This window comes from Typha latifolia, chromosome 9 (genome assembly GCF_019914945.1).
Source record: "Typha latifolia isolate L0001 chromosome 9, TyphaL0001v2, whole genome shotgun sequence".
In the NCBI taxonomy this organism is placed as follows: Eukaryota; Viridiplantae; Streptophyta; class Magnoliopsida; order Poales; family Typhaceae; genus Typha; species Typha latifolia.
The window spans coordinates 2,172,956-2,191,753 of record NC_133094.1 but is presented as its reverse complement, the minus strand read 5'-3'; the positions used below and the strand labels follow the sequence as shown (position 1 = coordinate 2,191,753).

At 36.1% G+C, this 18,798-nt stretch overlaps 2 protein-coding genes across 7 annotated transcripts; both read right to left on the bottom strand.

The window, feature by feature from the left end:
- Nucleotides 1-2,547: 2,547 nt before the first annotated feature.
- Nucleotides 2,548-3,695, bottom strand: LOC140795452 (vascular-related unknown protein 1-like). Of its 3 annotated transcripts, XM_073148006.1 has the most exons (4): nt 3,646-3,676; nt 3,158-3,530; nt 3,000-3,065; nt 2,548-2,911 (listed from the first exon to the last, which is right to left on the bottom strand). In XM_073148006.1, exons 2-4 carry the CDS (start codon nt 3,479-3,481, stop codon nt 2,759-2,761), a joined length of 543 nt encoding a protein of 180 aa, XP_073004107.1. In that variant the 5' UTR covers nt 3,482-3,530; nt 3,646-3,676; the 3' UTR covers nt 2,548-2,758. The 3 variants fall into 3 exon arrangements, with proteins under 3 accessions (XP_073004107.1, XP_073004109.1, XP_073004108.1); XM_073148008.1 differs by lacking the exon at nt 3,000-3,065 and having other exon boundaries at nt 3,646-3,695; XM_073148007.1 differs by lacking the exon at nt 3,646-3,676 and having other exon boundaries at nt 3,158-3,535.
- Nucleotides 3,696-4,875: 1,180 nt separating this feature from the next.
- Nucleotides 4,876-18,594, bottom strand: LOC140794832 (5'-3' exoribonuclease 3). Of its 4 annotated transcripts, none has more exons than XM_073147077.1 (23): nt 18,272-18,594; nt 17,043-17,145; nt 16,678-16,754; nt 16,342-16,533; nt 16,077-16,196; nt 15,826-15,888; nt 14,445-14,591; nt 14,192-14,356; nt 13,924-14,001; nt 13,747-13,833; nt 12,425-12,799; nt 12,206-12,301; nt 11,198-11,293; nt 10,195-10,265; nt 9,144-9,272; nt 8,992-9,068; nt 8,873-8,913; nt 8,700-8,774; nt 8,444-8,601; nt 7,391-7,495; nt 7,240-7,315; nt 6,041-6,120; nt 4,876-5,842 (listed from the first exon to the last, which is right to left on the bottom strand). In XM_073147077.1, exons 1-23 carry the CDS (start codon nt 18,473-18,475, stop codon nt 5,119-5,121), a joined length of 3,339 nt encoding a protein of 1,112 aa, XP_073003178.1. In that variant the 5' UTR covers nt 18,476-18,594; the 3' UTR covers nt 4,876-5,118. The 4 variants fall into 4 exon arrangements, with proteins under 4 accessions (XP_073003178.1, XP_073003179.1, XP_073003181.1 ...); XM_073147078.1 differs by having other exon boundaries at nt 4,876-5,839; XM_073147080.1 differs by having other exon boundaries at nt 16,077-16,162; nt 18,272-18,590.
- Between the last annotated feature and the right edge of the window lie 204 nt (nt 18,595-18,798).

Below are 18,798 nucleotides of genomic sequence, written 5' to 3'. Positions count from 1 at the left end.
CAGTAACTTTATGAAACTAAAAAATATTGCAGAACAGCACCACTTTATTTTTATGGTGGATTGCCATGATACCAATCACAGACGAATACTTCTACTAACAAGATTTTGATGGATTTTTATATCACCTAAATGCCCTCTCCAGTTGTTGTAAGAATTATACTAACAAAACCACAATGTTATCATATCTTGACCTGCAAGGAACTCTATAAAAGCAAGACTCTCTAGTTATTGTAAGAATTATACTAACAAAACCACAATTTTTTGCGCATTGCAGAATCATTATTAATATGGATATATCCATGTATGTACATCCAAAAAGTCCAAAAAGATATTATTGAATGAAACATAATCTTGGTGGCTGTAGCATTTTTCGCCCACATATCCAATGATATTATTCTATTGTTCCTTGTATTAAGATATTCTGTACAAGCAATTAGATAACTCATCATTGTATGAATTTGAAAAATATAATAATAATAAAAAATGAGGTAAGAGTTCTATAAGTATGTTATTTCTAACAATCATAACTGTAGCAAAGTATGGTGAGAAGTCATTCCTCGTGCCTCTGTTCTAGATGGAATCTCATATATTTTTTTAAACTTCTTCATATCTTATTTATGGTCTCTATTCTTTTTAACTCTCATAATTTAAACCACCAATCATTCTGATATTTATTTGATCTCTTTGATTAAGTAGAGGTTGTTGTGGAAAACAATGACATCTACTTAGTGGATTAATAAACTCTAAAGTGTTTACTTTTTGTTAAACCATTGGTAGAAGTTTCTTCTAGTGGATAATGACGGCAAAACATGCTACGTTTGTGTGTTTCATAAACTCCGAATTCATATTTTAGCATCAATTTCATAACAAGGGTACAAGTACTGGTCCCCTCATTAGTATTTTGAGCTAACAAGTTGACTTCAATAGATTAATGATGGTGCATTATTGAGCATAAGCATGAATTATGAGACGAAAGATGGAAGATATCTAACTAGTAAGAAAAATTTACCACTTCTACAAAAAAAATTTGTGCCATGTTACTAAATTTAAACAAAGCTTAGAATGCACTGATGCAAATAACTAGAAACATATACTACAGTCAGTAGCTAAATGATCATCTGAAAATTCTACATTACATGTGATGTACTTAACTCTTTGAGCAAGCTCACTGCGCTAGTACCATGTGATTTGCGATTAGTTTCAAGGCATTGAGATCCAAGGCTTCACTAATCGCCGTTGTATTTCCAATATGAGGTTCTAATCGACATTATATTAAATTCTATTGGGAAGCAGTCAAGAGTGGATAATGACAGAGTTGGCAGACTATATCTACCATCTGACTAATTCTATGCATTCAATATGTACCTTTCCAATTTGTTCTATAAAATCTCAAGATATTTGTCATATAATTTGTCGAGATTTTAATATAAATTGTTGTTATTCTACATCATGGATGACTTCATTGAGTTGTCGATTAAGTCTTATGATCACAATTCGCAGTCATTTGTTCTCAACTAATTCTTTCGCTCTCGCGTATCAGAAGGGTCTCTCTTTCGACCTACTTTCCTTCATATAATTCTATGTTGCAAATTCTGCAAGTGGTTCATAAAAATATTCTGCAGATCCCATTGCAGCACAATATAAAAATTCCAAACAATTTAATTACTTTACAGGCTGAATATTTTATAGAGTATATATGCAACAGCATTATAATATGTAGATCTCAAGGTACCTAGGTTATCTATGCAAAGAAGAAGAAGAAAAGTAATTTTATTGTCCAATTGATCATGTGGACATGTGAAGGAATCAAACTTGGATCTTGTGAAGAATGTATTATGCATGATAGGACTGGAAATCTAAAAAGTTGATAGCATTCCTCATCACATAAAGAGCATCCCATGAACTGTTCTCCTATCCACATCCACAGAAACCTACAGAGGAGATCCACTGTGGAGTAACAAGCACATGCTCAGAGATCAATTAGGGCAGTGAATACAGCTCATATGGAAACTTTGATGACCACCTTGACATTTAATATTCCTATCCTTCAATAAACCATGTTAATGGATTCTTTAATCCACCTTCACTTCTCTTGTAGCCAGTCAGAGTGGTTTTGCAAGTACAAGATTAACCATGTACTAAGTATCAGTTTAAATTTAATTAGACTGATCCAGTACAATAATTAAAGAAAATTAAGCATTTTTAATTTGGTTCATGTGCTCTATCAAATTGTGCTGTATATACTCTCACACCATCTTTATCAAATATGCATACCTTTTTCTGAATGTATGATTCAAGAAAAAAGTTACATATATATCTATATACATGCATACACATATATAATCTATATATATTTGCATAACTTACATTAGCAAGTAATACTCTTCATTTATTTTTTATTTTTCTTCATCCCTGCCTTGTGATATACATAGTAAGATTGAAACTACTAACGAGTCGAAGATCTTGGTATATAGTCTAGCTCTTAACATTCTTCTGTTAAACAAATTTAATCTCCTGAATACTTCGAAAAGTATTTGCTTTGTTGGTTCTCACTTCCATTTTGTGACAAGAAGGGACCATTGAACAAGTAATTACCTGTACAATATAATAGTTATCAAGCTAATACATAGATTGATATTGGACCTAATGAAAAGCCAGTCCTCATACTCGATGGCCCTCATTGAGAAAAAAAAAAGGGAGAAAGAGAGGAGAGAGAGAGTGTGTGTGTGATTGAGAGAAAGACTATATTTAATGGAAATTATCCAAGATAATTTAACAACATGGACACAGGAACCAAGCAAAGTCCCCTCTTCCTCAGCTCATTACACTCATATCTTTTCTCATTGCCACTCACTTCATGGATCTCATGGATTGCAAGATCTCCATAATTCTCACTCGGGGCATGTTTCTCCTGGAAAACAAATATAGAGAAACATCTCATGTAAATCTAGATTCAAACTAAGTGATAAAAGAAGCATCTATCAAACTGACAGACCTACCTGTGAATCATCTCTTCTATCTTTTTTCTTCTTTGGGATCACATCAAAGTGGTAAAATTCACTTACCTATTAAACCAACAAAGTATCTTATAACCAAACCATATAAAAAGTATTCATCTGAATCAAAAGGAGATATAGGGAGATGTGGGTTTTCTAACCTTGAGACCATTAGCTGCAGAAGTAGCAGTATCTTCCAAGGATTCATCATCAAGAAACCTCCTTCCTTTCCTCTTCTTACAAACCTTCGATAGCTTAACGGCTCCCGGGGTCTTCCATTCAACGTATGAGGCGTCACCGGAGACCATAGAAGATCTATCACCACCAGTACAAGTAGAAGAAGACCAACCACTTGAAGTAGCTTCCTTCTTCTCTGATGCCAAGAAGTCATCAATGTAGAGAGACCAGCCACTGTTCTCAGAAGCAGCTGTTTGTTCCTCAGAGAAAAAGGAGTTATCCATGGATGAGGAGTGTGAGTTCTCCATTGGAAAGGATTGTTGGCTCTTTTTCTTTTCTTTCCCCCTTGAAAGAAGCCTAAGAGGGTGTTATTTATACTATAAGGAATGGAAAATAATGAAAGGAATCATATGACAGTTAGGATATAACAACTGTGTGGGGGCAGAGAGACAGAGAGAGGAGAACTTCTGACCTCAAAATAGATGAAACTTTCAAACATTATCTCTCTCTCTCTCTCTCTCTCTCTCTCTCTCTCTCTCTCTCTCTAACTCATGAAGAGGTATCATCTGATTTAGTCGTTGGAATTATGTAAGTGTTATGTAAATATCTAGGTTTATTTTTACTTTTGTTATTCTTTTTATGTTTGTCGATATCGTTCCAAAAGTTACTTATTTGCGTGTATAATTTTCCATTTTCATATTCAATTTGAATTGTTTAATTTAATAATATAAAAATTCTCGTAACCAAATATAGGCACAATTTTTTTTTTATTAGGGCTCTCTTTTTTACTATTAAATTGGTTGGATTTTAAATGTTGATCATCAAATACAAGAATTACTGCTTTCTAACAGCTAAAGCTTTTTAAGGAGTTACTATGGTATAAGAGTAAGGTTTTAGATTTGAATCCTATCGACTCATTTGTTGTTTAAGTCAAATATATTTTTTTGTATCTATCAAAATATTTTTTTAAACAAAATAAATAACAGTGTTAGAATATAATAAATAACAGTAGTCGGTGAGATATCATCGTAATATGAGGTGCTTGTATTAATAATTTTCCAACTTTGTCAAATAAATAAAGAAAAAGAAGAGCAGGAGAAATAGATGTCTCTTTTCCATTGAGTTCAAATTATGAAAAGACACTGCAACGGCAATCCTAGAATGGTTCCAGTCGTTTTATAGAGAAAGAAAAGAATACACCCAATGCTTGGAGTCTGTCTATAGGAGAAGCTTATTATTTATATTTGTATTTTTTATACTATGCGTAATCAGTCATAAAACTAATTAGCCCGTCATTAACATATATAATCCCACATTAAACAGATGCATAATGTTCCCTTAGTAACATGGCCTAGGGACGTTAATTAATCAGTCATAAAACTAATTAACCCATCATTAACATATATGATCCCACATGTCTATTGGTAATCTATAGTCAGATTCCCTTTAGGACGATCTAAACCTGTAGGGGCACCGACAGGCAAAAGCCAAAATTATTAATCTCCAATACAGATCACTGCATACATCGTAATAAAAAATATAATCTGTCCAGCTACCAGTGCTTCCAAATCATACTCTGTTTAAAGAGGCTGCAAAATAAAGTCAAAATGAGATTATATTGATGCTTAAAACTGTCCAAAATTCAGCTAACATGCACTTCGAAATGAGAAGAATCTTCTACTTCTAAGAAACCAGCTACAGATTTTTCAGCAGCAATCACTTATGGATAACAATTGAACACATTAAAGGTCATCGCAGATACAGGTGGCTCATCAGAAGACTAATATACAGGCCTTGCCCTTTGAAACATAATAATATGATGGCAAGAACTTGGAGGTTGTTGCACAGCTATAAAAGGAACATACCTACGTTAGGGGAAAAAAAGAAGTTATGAATCTGCTAACATACAACATGGCCACCACAGCTATGGTGAGGTATCGGGAGTCTAGTGACGCCCGTAACCTTGCGAAGGTGGAGGCCTTCGGTTCGACCCTCTATCCAAGGCGCCATAGCGGTTGGTAGCATGTCGGGGTTGAACATTAGGTCCAGTAGCAGGTGGCTGACCTAACTGAGACCCTCCAGAATTATGAGGTTGCTCCCAGTGCTGAGCTCCATAGCTCTGGTAGCCCACATATCCACTACCGTATGGAGCAGCACCAGGATGACCGTATGATCCAGGAAATGGTGGCGGAGGCACAGGTTGACTCGCCGAAGAGTACGGTGCATAGGCACCATTCTGTTGGTAACTCTGCACTGGAACCCTTCCCCTTGAATCCGGATGGTTACTTCTTCCATTTTGGGTATGATGAGACCTCCCATGCTGATTCCTTCCGTATTGCGGGGGCGCTGAACTTTCATAGTGTTGATGCTGGTACGATGTTGAAGAACCGTACCACTGCTCATGGCCATTAGCCAAGTGGTCTCCAGGACCATACCACTGGGCGTGACCAACTTGTTGATCTGGCAACCGCGACATTCTCTGATCAATTGCATGGTGCCTCCCATTTGGATGAGATGAGGAATTTACTGCTACATCAGGAGGCAGTGACTGAGCATATCTTCCTCCACCACTATAACGGTCCGAACCAACCTGTAGACTGTTTATGACAAGCCGATGAGCAGCTTCTCCAAGTTGTCGGCCCGACAAGGTTCCTGGAGGGTTTTGCCTGCTACATGTTAAATATGTCTGTTAGGTCAGAATTGTACAAATAGTATCAAGGTTAATTTAATAACAGTGGTAATACCAAAAAAGCTTGAATTAGATGATCAAAATCTAAAATTACAGATAAACGGAACTATAAACTTTTGACAGCAGCAATAAAAGATTAATATTTTGATGGTACACCTAAAATTGTGACAGACAATACCTTGCATTTTCATGTGGCCTCCTACCACTGTCTTCATGCCAAAGAACAGGAGGTGGTTTCAGATCGCTAGATGTCACAATCTGCAATCACAACAGGATAGAATGTTTAATAACAAAATAACTGGAGAACCAATCAAAACAATTTTAAATAAACCTTCCCATAGAATACCTCATTAATAAGACACATACTATATGTCCTATATCATCATACGACGGTAAGGCTACCCTATTGCATTCAAGTCATGGATCTAAGTCTTGGAAACAGCCTCCTCAGAAATGAAGATAAGGCTGCTTATATCACCACTCCCAGACCGTGGAAATCTAATGCACTAGGATGCCCTTTTTACACATGCAATCTTTTTTATTACTAGAATGAAACTTAGGTCAACAAGATACATGTTTAGATAATACATTATCTTTGATCATTTTGACCAATAAATGAAATTCAGATCAATCAGATGAATAAGGTAGAACAATAACATTATAACAGCAATCATCAGGGAACATGTTATACCTTGCAAAATAATGGTATCAGACAAATGCATGAGAAAATTCGAGGAAAGATAAAAGAAAGCTTCAAACGTGAATAACAAGGGAGAAGAGAAAACAAAGGAAGAACGATAAAAAGGAAAACGAGAACCACATAAAAAGTGGAACATTGATAATGGTACCCAAAATTCCTTCCTGTATATTCAACTCAAACTTCATACACTTTCACAAATCAGGCCATGAGAAACTAATCTGACTATATATGCACCTTGCTCTCCCTTCCTTTCACTCATCACTACATTCAAGTCTTGCCAAGTTGAGAACGGCATCTACTTTGACCGCTTGTTGGGCTTAACGAGCTTAACAGGTGGTGGTATCACACCCTTCTAAAAGGAACCCTTCGTGAAACTCGTGTTTCACATCCCTCAGATCAAGTAGGAGATTCAGAACGAAATTCAACAAGAATTTTGTAGATAATAGCTAAATATTTTATCAAGCATTGACTAAAGCCGTCTATCATAAGAAAACTTGCTAGTAAAACCAGAGCACTTAAAAGGAAGATCAATAATCATGTGCACACTATACATATCTGTGTGTGTGTGTACATAGGTATATTCACAAACACAAAACACCCTTAGACTGAAAAATAACACCAAAAGGATCCAAATGCAAGAAGCTGCAAATCGATGCAAGATTCTAATCAATGCAAACCTTCTTTGGGAAAATAACTCCAGGAGGTGGACGAGTTATGTGTTTGTGCAGATCAGGAAGTTTGTATATCGAGCATCTGTGCAAAGAAGAAGTTTAGTGCTTTGTGATTGGAACAAGTAATAATCATCTTGCATATGACGATCTAGCTTACATGACTTGATTATCCATTATATCTTCCATTCCTTGGACAGGAGAACGAAATACAGGAGGACATGGGTCTCCATCACAAAGCAAGATATACCCATTCATCCCACCACTGCATAGAAAAGGGGAAAAAAAAGATAAGTCATAGTGAATGCATAATCAATCATCAACAAATTCCTTTTTGTCTTCTTTTTGTTGGTCTACGCATACTTATGACTACAAGGAAACCACAGTTATCTTAAGAATGCCCCATTTTAGATGTCAAAAAGAAAGAAAGAAAAAAAAAGCAGAACAGGTACAATTAAAAAGGCAGAAAGCATCAGCCATCATCAAAAATAAAAGGAAATAAGTGTACGATAAGCAAATCTATCAGGACAGAATTTTGGCAAATCAATGTCAGCATAACAAATGTTCTAGATTGCAGTAACAAAAGAAAACTAGAAAAGTCATCCTCAAAATTTATCAAACATCTTAAGTAGGGACTTTAAAGATCATCAAAGTAAGAGCATTTCAACATTAAATGTCAAGTCCAGAAAAGCTATGATCAGGTCATATGGTTGCTTCCAGCAGTTCTTCGCATTCTGCTAGCTGGGTTCTGTTGAAGACCTCTGTTCAATCTCTTTCTCAAATTTCCTAATAGGGCTGTTCAAATATCAAGTCCTCTATAAGATCAGGTCTAGAATGAAGATCATATTAAGATTCTGATGGGAAAGTTGTGCAAACTAAAACGGATTACCATGTGAGATAATCAAAGAAACCATGCTCTTTTTACACCTTATATGCCACTACATAGTTGATTCAGATACCATAAATCCTTTCCACTCCGGAAATTATCAAGTCAATCCTACCCTCAACTCTCAAGCATGTTCTCGATTAATGCAACATTTGATATAATGGTACCTTGCAGAAAAAAATATTGCGACAGGACTTAATACAGCACAAAATTTATTATCATAACTTAACTATCTCATCCAATTTATGTAGTTAGTCTGTGAATCTGTATCACTGGCTAATTTGACATATACAACAAATTAAATCATAATCAGGCTTTGCAATAGACCTGGCTGCAGGGTCAAGCTTTTCTTTTACTTCAAATCGCTCTTTGACAGGAAGCTGACCAAAATTGCTGTTGAGGGAATAGATGTATGGAGAAAGTGGGTGGGAACCGCTAACAAAAAGCATGTCAGACATCACACTGTTCCGCCGAGCTTCTTCGTCCTATAAAATGCAAAAGTTTTGAGAAACTCAAGAACATCTCTTGTAAAAAGTATTGAAAATATCTCATGTAAAGCGTATTGAAAAACTCAGTCATCTACCGTTAAAGTATGCTCCACTTTTTCAATTTCAGTGAGTAACCGAGCCTCATCTATAAAAGGCAGTTTTGCAATACCCTACAAGATATAGAATTGTAATTGCTTGTGAGACACATGACGAAGTAATTTGAAGACGAAAAATCATAACATCCAATATATATTTGATTCAACAGTACCTGCCAAGAAAATCTCTTCCCATTCATATCCACCTCAAAATCTGAGAGAAAAAAAAAGAGCATGAGAATTGAAGAAGAGCTCAAATTTGTAAATAGACCACTAAATGATACAACATTACCAGTTGGATAGAAATCAATAATAGGTGAATTAGGATCACTCATCAGTCGTCTATAATTTAAAGGAAGTGCATGGGAACTGCAAATTGAAAACTTGATTAGAAAGCGACATACAATAACACAGGCCTTGGAAAAAATATCAGCATGCTTGTACCTTGCAGCTGGGAACACCCCCATTAGCTGATCAAATGGCTTAAATGGTGAACCAATTTCAAAAGTTATGTTTAATTGACTCAGACCCTTGAGGTCTGAAGCAAAAGGAGCATAATGATAAGGGTAAAACCTGTAAGAATAAAATGAGACATAATTATGACTGCCAAAAGAAGCGGGAAATTAAAACATACAAATAAGTCTGTATAAAAACATATCCGTCAATCTAACTCAGCATTCTCTTCAAGAACATAAGCAAGAAATATAGACCCCAAGAATGGCAATAGTCATCCACTCTAGATTCACCCACGATACATTGAAATGCCAGTTTTCCCATTGCTCCTTTCTATATAACCTTCTCATGTTTGACATCCACATATCATCAAACCCATATTTGCCACGAAAGACAGATATGTCGAGTGTCGACAAATGAAGTAATGTGGGGCTGGAATCATCAATCCCATAATTGACACATTAAGTGCAAGCAAAGAAATTATACTTACACTCGGTCTAGTTTCAACCTTATTCTAAACAAGAGAAGTGCACAATGTATGATGCAGAGAAAGAAATTAGAACTTTTTATCATCTGGAAAGAAAACTCAAGCAGGAGGGCAGACAGATACAACGAACAAGTAGAGGTTAAGGATGGATATAGACTACAAAGAAAAGGAGGATACAGAAAACAGAAAGTAACTTTGCCCCAGTCTACACAAAAAATGAATGAAAAATGTCAATGAATGAAAAATGTCACAGATCTGCAATTTAAAAAGAATGTAATGCAGTACTGTTGGACAAGGAAATAAAAGACAACTGTTGAAATTACTGGAAGATATTTATGTGAAGCTGCAAGAGTTACACTATATCAAATATGGTTGGTAGTGAAGCTAAAAGTTACTCCATGAATGAACCAACTAGTGCAATATGAAATGCATTCACCTCTAAATAGAGAAGGAAAAAAGCCTTGATACTTTTGAGAATTTATTTATTTATGGTAATTACTGTAGATAAATTTAGTTGACAAATTAAGAGGCATTGACAAACAGACAGTTGCTTACCATTGCCAAGAACAAACTCCTTCATAGTAATAATGCATCACCCAACACAAGCCTTCAGCATACTTCAGAACCTAACAAAATATGTCCGACATACATACCATATCAAATAATATTTCATTGGTCAATAAAAAGCAAAATTTAGAAAGAACTGTTACAACTTTACAACTTACAACATAGATTTAGTAATTAAGGTATGTTGGCATGATATCCTTCTAAAGTGTTAGGATTACCAGATCCAATGATTCAAATACAGATCACTTTTTGAGCTCTGTTATTAAAAGTTGGAAATTAAAACCACATGAATACATAAGATAAAAACATCGTCCCATTACAATTAAGACGCAGAGAATTACTTCCATATTTGTGGGCCTCCCTCTCATTGGGAGGCCCACATGAGAGGCTTTGCAACATTATAAAGAACATCAGGATCATGATTTTTAAGTCCCACTCATGTTGTGAGGTGAGATGGGGATGTAAAGAGGAGGGATGGTGCTTTTCTCACCCTCCCAATAAACTCAATGGCTAGGATGAAAGAAAATTTATTAAGATACCCATGTATAACCGAAGGAAAAATATAGTGCAGATCAAGTTCTTTCTAGTAAAAAAATGATTCTGGCATGTTATTACAGACAAGCTAAGCATAACTGAACTCTGATAATACAAATGAGCAGAATATCAAAATTAGCAACTATCTCATCCTTTTGTACTTGTAAATATGAAATCGGCTAACAAAATTAAAACAATGTGTTTAGTGGAGAAACCCAACAAACAAATCTAAGGAACAGTAAAACACATATTCAAGATGGAATATAATCATATATCATAGTGACCCATTTAGCAGTTACATATTTCCTCAATTCCTTATGAGCAAACAAATGAACATTTGAAAGTCAGAATACTAACGTTAACAACCACTGCACTTCCAATTCACCAACCTAGTAAGAAAATGAATAACCATCTAGAATATATAAATCTTAAAATAATTTCCTAAGAAATGACTTACAACATCTCTTCTTATTTTTTCAATTTCTTCAGGAGTCTTTGCACCAAACTTCTCTTCATAGTATCTGTCCTTCCATCCAGGCTCTCCAAGTTTTACCTAACAAAAAATGAACAGCTTGTTACAACTAGCATTCCTTACTAAGCATAAGGGAAGCCAGACAGGAAAGGAGACTTCTGTCAGGCGTTTAAGTGTTATCCATAATAATATCTAGACTCTAGAGCATGATTAGCAGAAGGCACAGGAATTCATGTGATGGGTCCAAGAATGCAAGCATGGTATAGATCCTTGGTTCAGTTTCTAGGAGCTCAACTACATTATCCATTGACATGATATTGGAGTGGACCAAATTGCGGAACATTCAGATAGCATATGTAACCATATATAACACCAATGCCTACTTTATGCAATTACAGGTGGACCAAATTTGCTATCACTGGCACACATGATTGGGTGAACAGGAAGGATAGAAAGATAGGTCAGGCTCCATGAAGACCATGTATGTCACTTGAAACTTAGTTTGAAACCACGCTGTGTTGCCATAAATGGAAGTTAAGACAACTCCAAACTTTACAGAACAGTACAACAAGAACAATGACCTGGTAGTTCTTTAAAACCAATTAACTCATTCAAATAATGAGTTCAATCAATGTACAACTGAAGCGTAGATCTCTATTTATCTTGCATAACCTCAATCTTGAAGTCATTCATTTGCATGATTCTAGAGTTGAATAGACCTAACTTTTTGGATAGCTACCCTATGAGATTGACCAACTAGCATAAAAGAAATTCAATAACAAGTACATAAGAGCTTTGGGGGAAAACATGTAGTAAATTCATGGGCATAATATGTCATGCAAAAAGCAAAAAAGCCAAAATATTGGTTCACGCTGAAAATTTCCAGCCCAACCTTAAAAAAACACATACATAACTAAAAACAGGCAAATGACAACAATAAGAATTTGCCAGTTGAATTTTATAAGCATTACCATGAAAAGGACTGAGCAATACCTTGTCTTCCTCCAGAGTTTCAGAGTTAAAAAGATCTGATTTTTCACGAAGAAGTTCCTTAAGCTTTGTTTTCAGTTCCTCTTTGTTTTCCCGTACCTTACAAGAAATTATAGAAATTTGGACATTAGAAACAAAAATTCAAGAAAAACATCATTAAATAACAATCAACTCCGCTTAAATAATTTCTCCATATTAAAAGTTTTAAAAAAATTAACGTACATCTATCTCAAGACTATTTTCAGCTTCAACAATTGCAGCACCAACAGTTGCACCTCCTGAAGATAACCGTGCAACTTTCTGGGCTCGAAAATTACCTTCTCTATAGTCGTTTGTTCTACTTTGATTAGCCTTAATGTCAAGCACTGACATTGCTGTTGTTGCTTGTCCTACTTGATTATCTTTTTTTATATATACTGTACTTTCTGACTTGTAAGAAGATCCGTTCTTCTGATACGGTGAAGGCAAAGAACCAGAGGCAAGTCGAGAACCTTGATAGCGAGCAACAGGAACTATCAGTTCATCCCTGACTCGAGGTTCTATATCATCTCCTCGTTTTGCTTGTGCCTTCTCACGTTTGATTCTTTCTGCTTGACGCTGCAAAAGGAATATGTGAATATACAAGTTACCATCAACTATTAAAAAACATAATATCCATATGTATCAACTATAAAGTAAAATTTCAGTACAACCAAGCAATAATAGGTCATCTCAAGAAATATAGAACACTAATGTACAATAGATTGGTTGAGCAGAAGAAATTATGTTCAGTGTCAGCAGTAAAAAAATAATCAGAATTTGAAAGATAAGATGAATAAGATAAAAGTTCAAAGTGCGTCCACTGAAATAAATAACTTAAGAAACTACATACGGAAATTTGTCAGAAAAGATGAGAAGCATTTTATAAAGCATCATACAGTAACAAAGGCATGGTACTGCTTTATGATAGGCTGAGAACCAAGAAGGAAGTACTGATAAAGAGAAGAGAAGAACTTGAAATGAATCTAACACTCATATCAAGGCAGTTTGTCGGGACCTTGAAATCTGTCACATCCATCGGAACACATGGTTGAAATGTCTTAACATCCCCTTTGAGTTTTACTTCTTGTTCCAATTATAAGCACAGCCCCAGATTCATCTCCTACTGGCTTTCAGATATCTAGTTGTACCTCTTTCTAGTACATCTACTCCAAATCTATTATTTTGGGCTTTGCTATATTAAGTTTGGCATCCAAAGATAATTTCTCTCCAATAATATATTGATTAAATTGCAAACCAAAGTCTACTCATTATTTTGGTACGTACTTTCTCCTTCAATTGCAACAAAGCATATATGTGTATTTGTGCATTTGAAAATAAAACTGATTTACAGCTAGGTACAAAGAAATGTTATCATGCCAGGCTTTCTCAACAAGTTATCACTAAAAGGTATTAAAAAATTAGATATTTTAAAGACACTCAGAAAAGAAAGAAATAAAGAAATAAAAAAGCACCGTCAACATTGAAGAACATAATATCCACACAGTTATAAATTTGACACAAACCTGATGCAAACGAGCTCTTTTCTGGAATATTTTATCCTCATAAGACCCTACTTCCTGAATAAAATGCTCAACTCTGCTCAAGTCCGGCTGACACAACATTAATGGATCATGTCATTCACACTACACATCACAGATCAATTTTTTTTCAAAAAAAAAAGGCAAATGAACATCAGATACCTTGCTTGAGTCCGTCAAATAGCCACCCATCACTCTAAACTCCTTCTTGTACACAGTCATCAACAAATTTATTGCTCCCTATTGACCAAGTAGTTGGAATAAATGTTTAACTCATAGAATGACATATTAGCAAGACAACCATGATCATAAGAAACAGAATATTCACAAGTACAGTAAATCATTACATAAATTCAAACATCAATTGTAGATATTATGAGATATGTGGCATCTATGATAAGAAGACAATATGGAACTTGAAAAAACAAACCTCGCGTATTTCCAGCGTCGGCATATGTGGAAGAAAATCATTCCCAACAAAGAAGCATATGAAGATGAAATCATCAACTATGCGCTCAAAGTCAAGCTCAAAAGGAAGATTGGGAATTTTAAATTCATACTCCAGATATTCCCGGAGAGTCCAGATATTAAGAAACTGCAAACATTATAAAAATCAGTGATGAAAGAATAGTGTCAAGTAAGACAGTACAAATTGTAGAGATGCTAAAAGTTTGCAAGAATACCTGGTAAGGCTTTTTTGCTACAGCCACTTCACCCTTCTCATCAAAGTCTCCTGATTTTCTTTTCGCACTTCCCTGGCAATTTGCAGCTAAATGACCCATCTGACCACACAAGAAACATTTGTCTTGCTGCCCTGGTGTGAAAACAATCTGATAAAAACCATACACAAAAATCTCAAGTGTAAGTTGTTTGTCATCAGATAACACAAAGCATGTCTATGAGTACATTTGAGAGAGTATTTCAGCGAGCTAAAGGGGAAAAACCAGAAAACAAATAAGTAGCTGATAGAATAACTAATAGAATTTAACAGAAAAGTAATCCTCATCATTCTGCAATAATCAAAAACAATGTTTGAAAGCGGCTGCAGTATCAGGCACCTATACGATCTAGTATGTTTAATATATAAAAGATTGGAAATTATTAATATGATATATATATATATATACTAATATAGTATATATAAATTTTTTAAAAGTGTAGATAAATTGACTCAAACATTGCAACTAAACTGATAAATAGAGTGCAGATCCATCTTAATTGATGTACAGAATCAGTCACCTAACCCCAGGTCAAACAAGATAAGGTAAAAGAAAAGGATAAGATAAACTAAGGTCAGTCATGGGAAGTAGCCATCTTAATTATCCCATTGCAATATAGTAACCGGGACAGCACCTTCTAGCTTCTACGAACCATTCATTGTCCTGGATTGGTGTGCTTCAGGTGTCCCATTGAAATCTTCATAAACAATTGCCGGAAGGTAGTAGGTCTTGCCTTCCAGCAACCTACATCACCTCTTATATTTCTTCCTCCACCTACTTAGACAGTCACTTAAATCTCCACAAACCAAACCAACCCCCTCCTCTCTCCAAGGCTCCAGTTCGACCATGCCACAAATGGCTTCGCCTCCTCTAATCCCCAGACCCACGTGATAATCATCCCTCTAATGGCACACGGCCACCTCAAACCCCCCACCCACCCCCAAAAAAAACCATTGACATTGCCACTGTCCTGGCCTCTTGCGATGCCCTCACCACCACCCTTGTCAACAATCGCTATTGCTACCATTACTACAGGAGAGAGATCGAGAGAATAGGGATCAAGAGAGAGGCTTAGGGCTTGAAACTGTGAGAGTTTTTTTATGTAAGCGGTAAATCACTAAGCCCAACCTGCTAGCCCAACCCAACTTCTTGTCCCGAAAGGCAGCCCAACCGCCAGCCCACAAAGGCAGCCGCTTTACAATACAGCATTCAAATATTAGAGTGGAAAGCTACAAAAATAAAGCATGTTTTCCAAATTTAAAATGCATAAATAAAAAAAATCCAGCCAAACTATCTAGAATTCAGCAGCAAGGGAGGTTCTCCTCAAAGAGCATAAGCAACAAACCTCTCTCAATATTGAAAAATGTACTTCATGCGTTGCCAAAGCTAACATGATCAAATCTGCATCCTGCAGTTTCAATACAGTGAAAAACCAAATCAATAATGGAGTCCAGTAAAGTCATGAATAGGGAATGTGAAAAAAAAATTACAGTGTATCGTAATTCACAGCATAAAAAGTCAACTAAATTGAATGTCGGACGAGCTATGCTTGTTTCGAATAAAGATGAACACTTGAAATAGAAAAGTAAACCATACCAGACCATATAGGCAGTGTCGAGTATTCAGATTATAGCCAGGTAAATTCCGTTGAAGGCGAATATACGACATAATTTTATGTTCCCCTTCACCAGGAACATTTGCATCAGAAAGTATAACCTTCAAGAAAATGAAATATAAGAAGAACATCTAATCTAAACATGATTGACTCATGCTATAGAAGAATTCTGAGAGCTAGCAAGTTACATCCCAGGAAAATAAGTACAAAAAGATTATCCTACAAAATAGGTTTCACCATACATACTTTAATTTGCCTCCAGCCAGGGTCATAATTTAGTCTCAGATGAATATAATACTGCAGTGCGGCTGATAAAACAGCCATGAATTCTGTCCCAGGTGTAATAACATTAGAATCAAAAACTTGTGATTCCTGTTTTGGAGGAAGCTTTCTGCCTTCCCTTTCAAACTCCTCTCGCAAACGTTCTTCTTCTGCCGCCTGAAAAAGATAGAGTGAGGATAAACAGGAAGATCATTGATATGCAAACTCCTGCAGCTATCAGAAATTTGAATTTCATAAAAGCATGCAGAACATCTTATTAAATAAAAGAAAGGGATTGTACAAACTATGAAGTATACTGACAGCATCAGCTGCATCTTTCGCTGCTCTAAACCGTCTTGAGCGTTGTTGATTCATCTTGGCCCTTGGAGCAACACCATCTGTAGTTGCATTTTGGAGTTATTAGTGATAGAAGTCCATTGAGTTAAAGAGAAATGAGCCACATTCATCTTAGCCCTTGGAACAACCATCTGACAGAAATTTAATTGCCAAAGGAAAAAGGAAGCAAGAACTGCATGATTAATGCAGGACCATTTTTGCACTGTCATGCATCAAAACAGCCATGATATTGCTTTCTATTCAGTGTAAAAACATTAAAAAAAAATACAACATGAATGAATACAAATACAAGATTAAAATGTGGCAGGAAAATTTGCATATGAACTCACCAATTGCCATGTATAGAAGTTTTCTAGGTCGAACCATGATGAAAAGTCTATCAATGTAATCGAACATACACTCGAAGACCTCATTGAATGTTGTTGGAGCAGGCTGTTGCAGAAACATGAGGGAAAATATCAGCTAAAAGAATTGGTCTATGTCAAAAACCTAATAAGAAATTACAAGATCACATTTCTATAGTGAATTTATGTCAGAAAATATCTCCAAGAGAATGAGTATAGGCATGACATGTTCTTCCTTTTTATTGCGGTGAGGAAGGAGGGAAGGAGGACAGAGTTTAAATAGGAAAAGTAGTGATGCATATACTCTATAGTACAACATAAAATTGTGTTTGTCCCCAGGCCCAAAGCAAATATGATTTTTTTTTTACTTTTTCAATCAACAAACTTTGGTTAAGGTAACATCAGATAAATATACGAGGTCAGTAAAGAAAGGAAAACAGTGACACAGAAATAGCAGTGGTTCGCAAACTTGGTGGCAAACAAATCCCCTAAACTTAAAGATGTGATTAAAGACTTAAAGTGATGAATCACAATGGGACAGATTTGATCTTCCAATTTAATTTAAGCTAGTGACACTACATTCCTAGCTTCATGGAGAAATTGAATTTAATCATGTGGATTCTGATTGAAGATTCACCCCTCCAGAAAACATCAAATAGATTGTTTATAAGCGGAAACGTAGTGACTAACTGCAATAGAATCTAATGTCTCAATAATTGCAAACTCAACAAGCAAAGTATCAAGGTAATGTTTGATAATTTGATTAAGCAACTTAAACAGATTTTCCTAATGCACATCCCACTTTTATCCTCGTCCAAAATCAAATAATGATGCCACTATTACTCCTAATTATACTTTTAAAGGCAAAAGATGGCATATTCACGGTTATGTCATATCGTGCCATTAAGATTCCTCCTCCAAGACTTCGCAAAAAGCTGTCCAACACATCATTTAAAACCAGGCTGCCAACCCAAGAAGAAACACAACCATAAAAGAGAAAACGCACATAACGGGCCTCTTCAGAAATCATTATTATAGTTGTCTAATCTAGGGAATAAATAATACTGATCAAGAATACATAAACCACCCTAATTTGAAATATCTGGTTTGCCAACAAATTCACCCCTCGTATCATCCAAGTTCTATAACCCAGCTCCAGGTTCAATGTTAAAACAACAATCACATAAAAAGAGGGACGCGTTTGGTGGGCTTACCCTATCCTCAGGGTGGAAACAGGGGTGGATGATGCCATTCATGTCGAGGTACAAATTATCGAATTCGAGGCCATTAGGATTCGGCTTGGAGGTGTCGACGGGGACCTCGACCCCCTCGATCTCGACGGGCTCCTCCTCCACCACGTCCACCACCACCATCGGATACTTCTCCGCCAGCCACCTGTAGAACGCCGGCACTCCCATATCTCCTCCGGCGAGACAACAACGGGGCAGCTACCAGAGATCGGAGAAGGAGAAGAGATCGAAGAGAGAAACCTAGAAACCCTAGGTGGTGGCGAAAAGAGAGAGAGAAAAATAGAAAGAGAGAAGAATGGCTACAACTATCCCTATATACGTTGGTCGTAGCAGGAGCCAGGAAGCCATCTATTTTCGGATTCGGGTTCAAAATAACTAGGTGCAGGTGGGTTTGGTTGGATCCGAATCCGACCAAACCAAACAATGGGAGCGGATCGTCTGTAAGCCTGGTTGCAGGAATTTCATGCATTGTGAACCCTTGGCGGGAACGG

Coding starts and splice junctions, on each gene's coding strand:
- LOC140795452 (XM_073148006.1), bottom strand. CDS start 3,481: ATGGAGAACTCACACTCCTCATCCATGGATAACTCCTTTTTCTCTGAG. Junction 3,066..3,157: donor CTGCAGCTAATGGTCTCAAG/GTTAGAAAACCC, acceptor TTGGTTTAATAG/GTAAGTGAATTTTACCACTT. Junction 2,912..2,999: donor ATAGAAGAGATGATTCACAG/GTAGGTCTGTCA, acceptor TTTGTTTTCCAG/GAGAAACATGCCCCGAGTGA.
- LOC140794832 (XM_073147077.1), bottom strand. CDS start 18,475: ATGGGAGTGCCGGCGTTCTACAGGTGGCTGGCGGAGAAGTATCCGATG. Junction 17,146..18,271: donor GTTTCCACCCTGAGGATAGG/GTAAGCCCACCA, acceptor TTTCTGCAACAG/CCTGCTCCAACAACATTCAA. Junction 10,266..11,197: donor AAAAAATAAGAAGAGATGTT/GTAAGTCATTTC, acceptor ATATTTTGTTAG/GTTCTGAAGTATGCTGAAGG.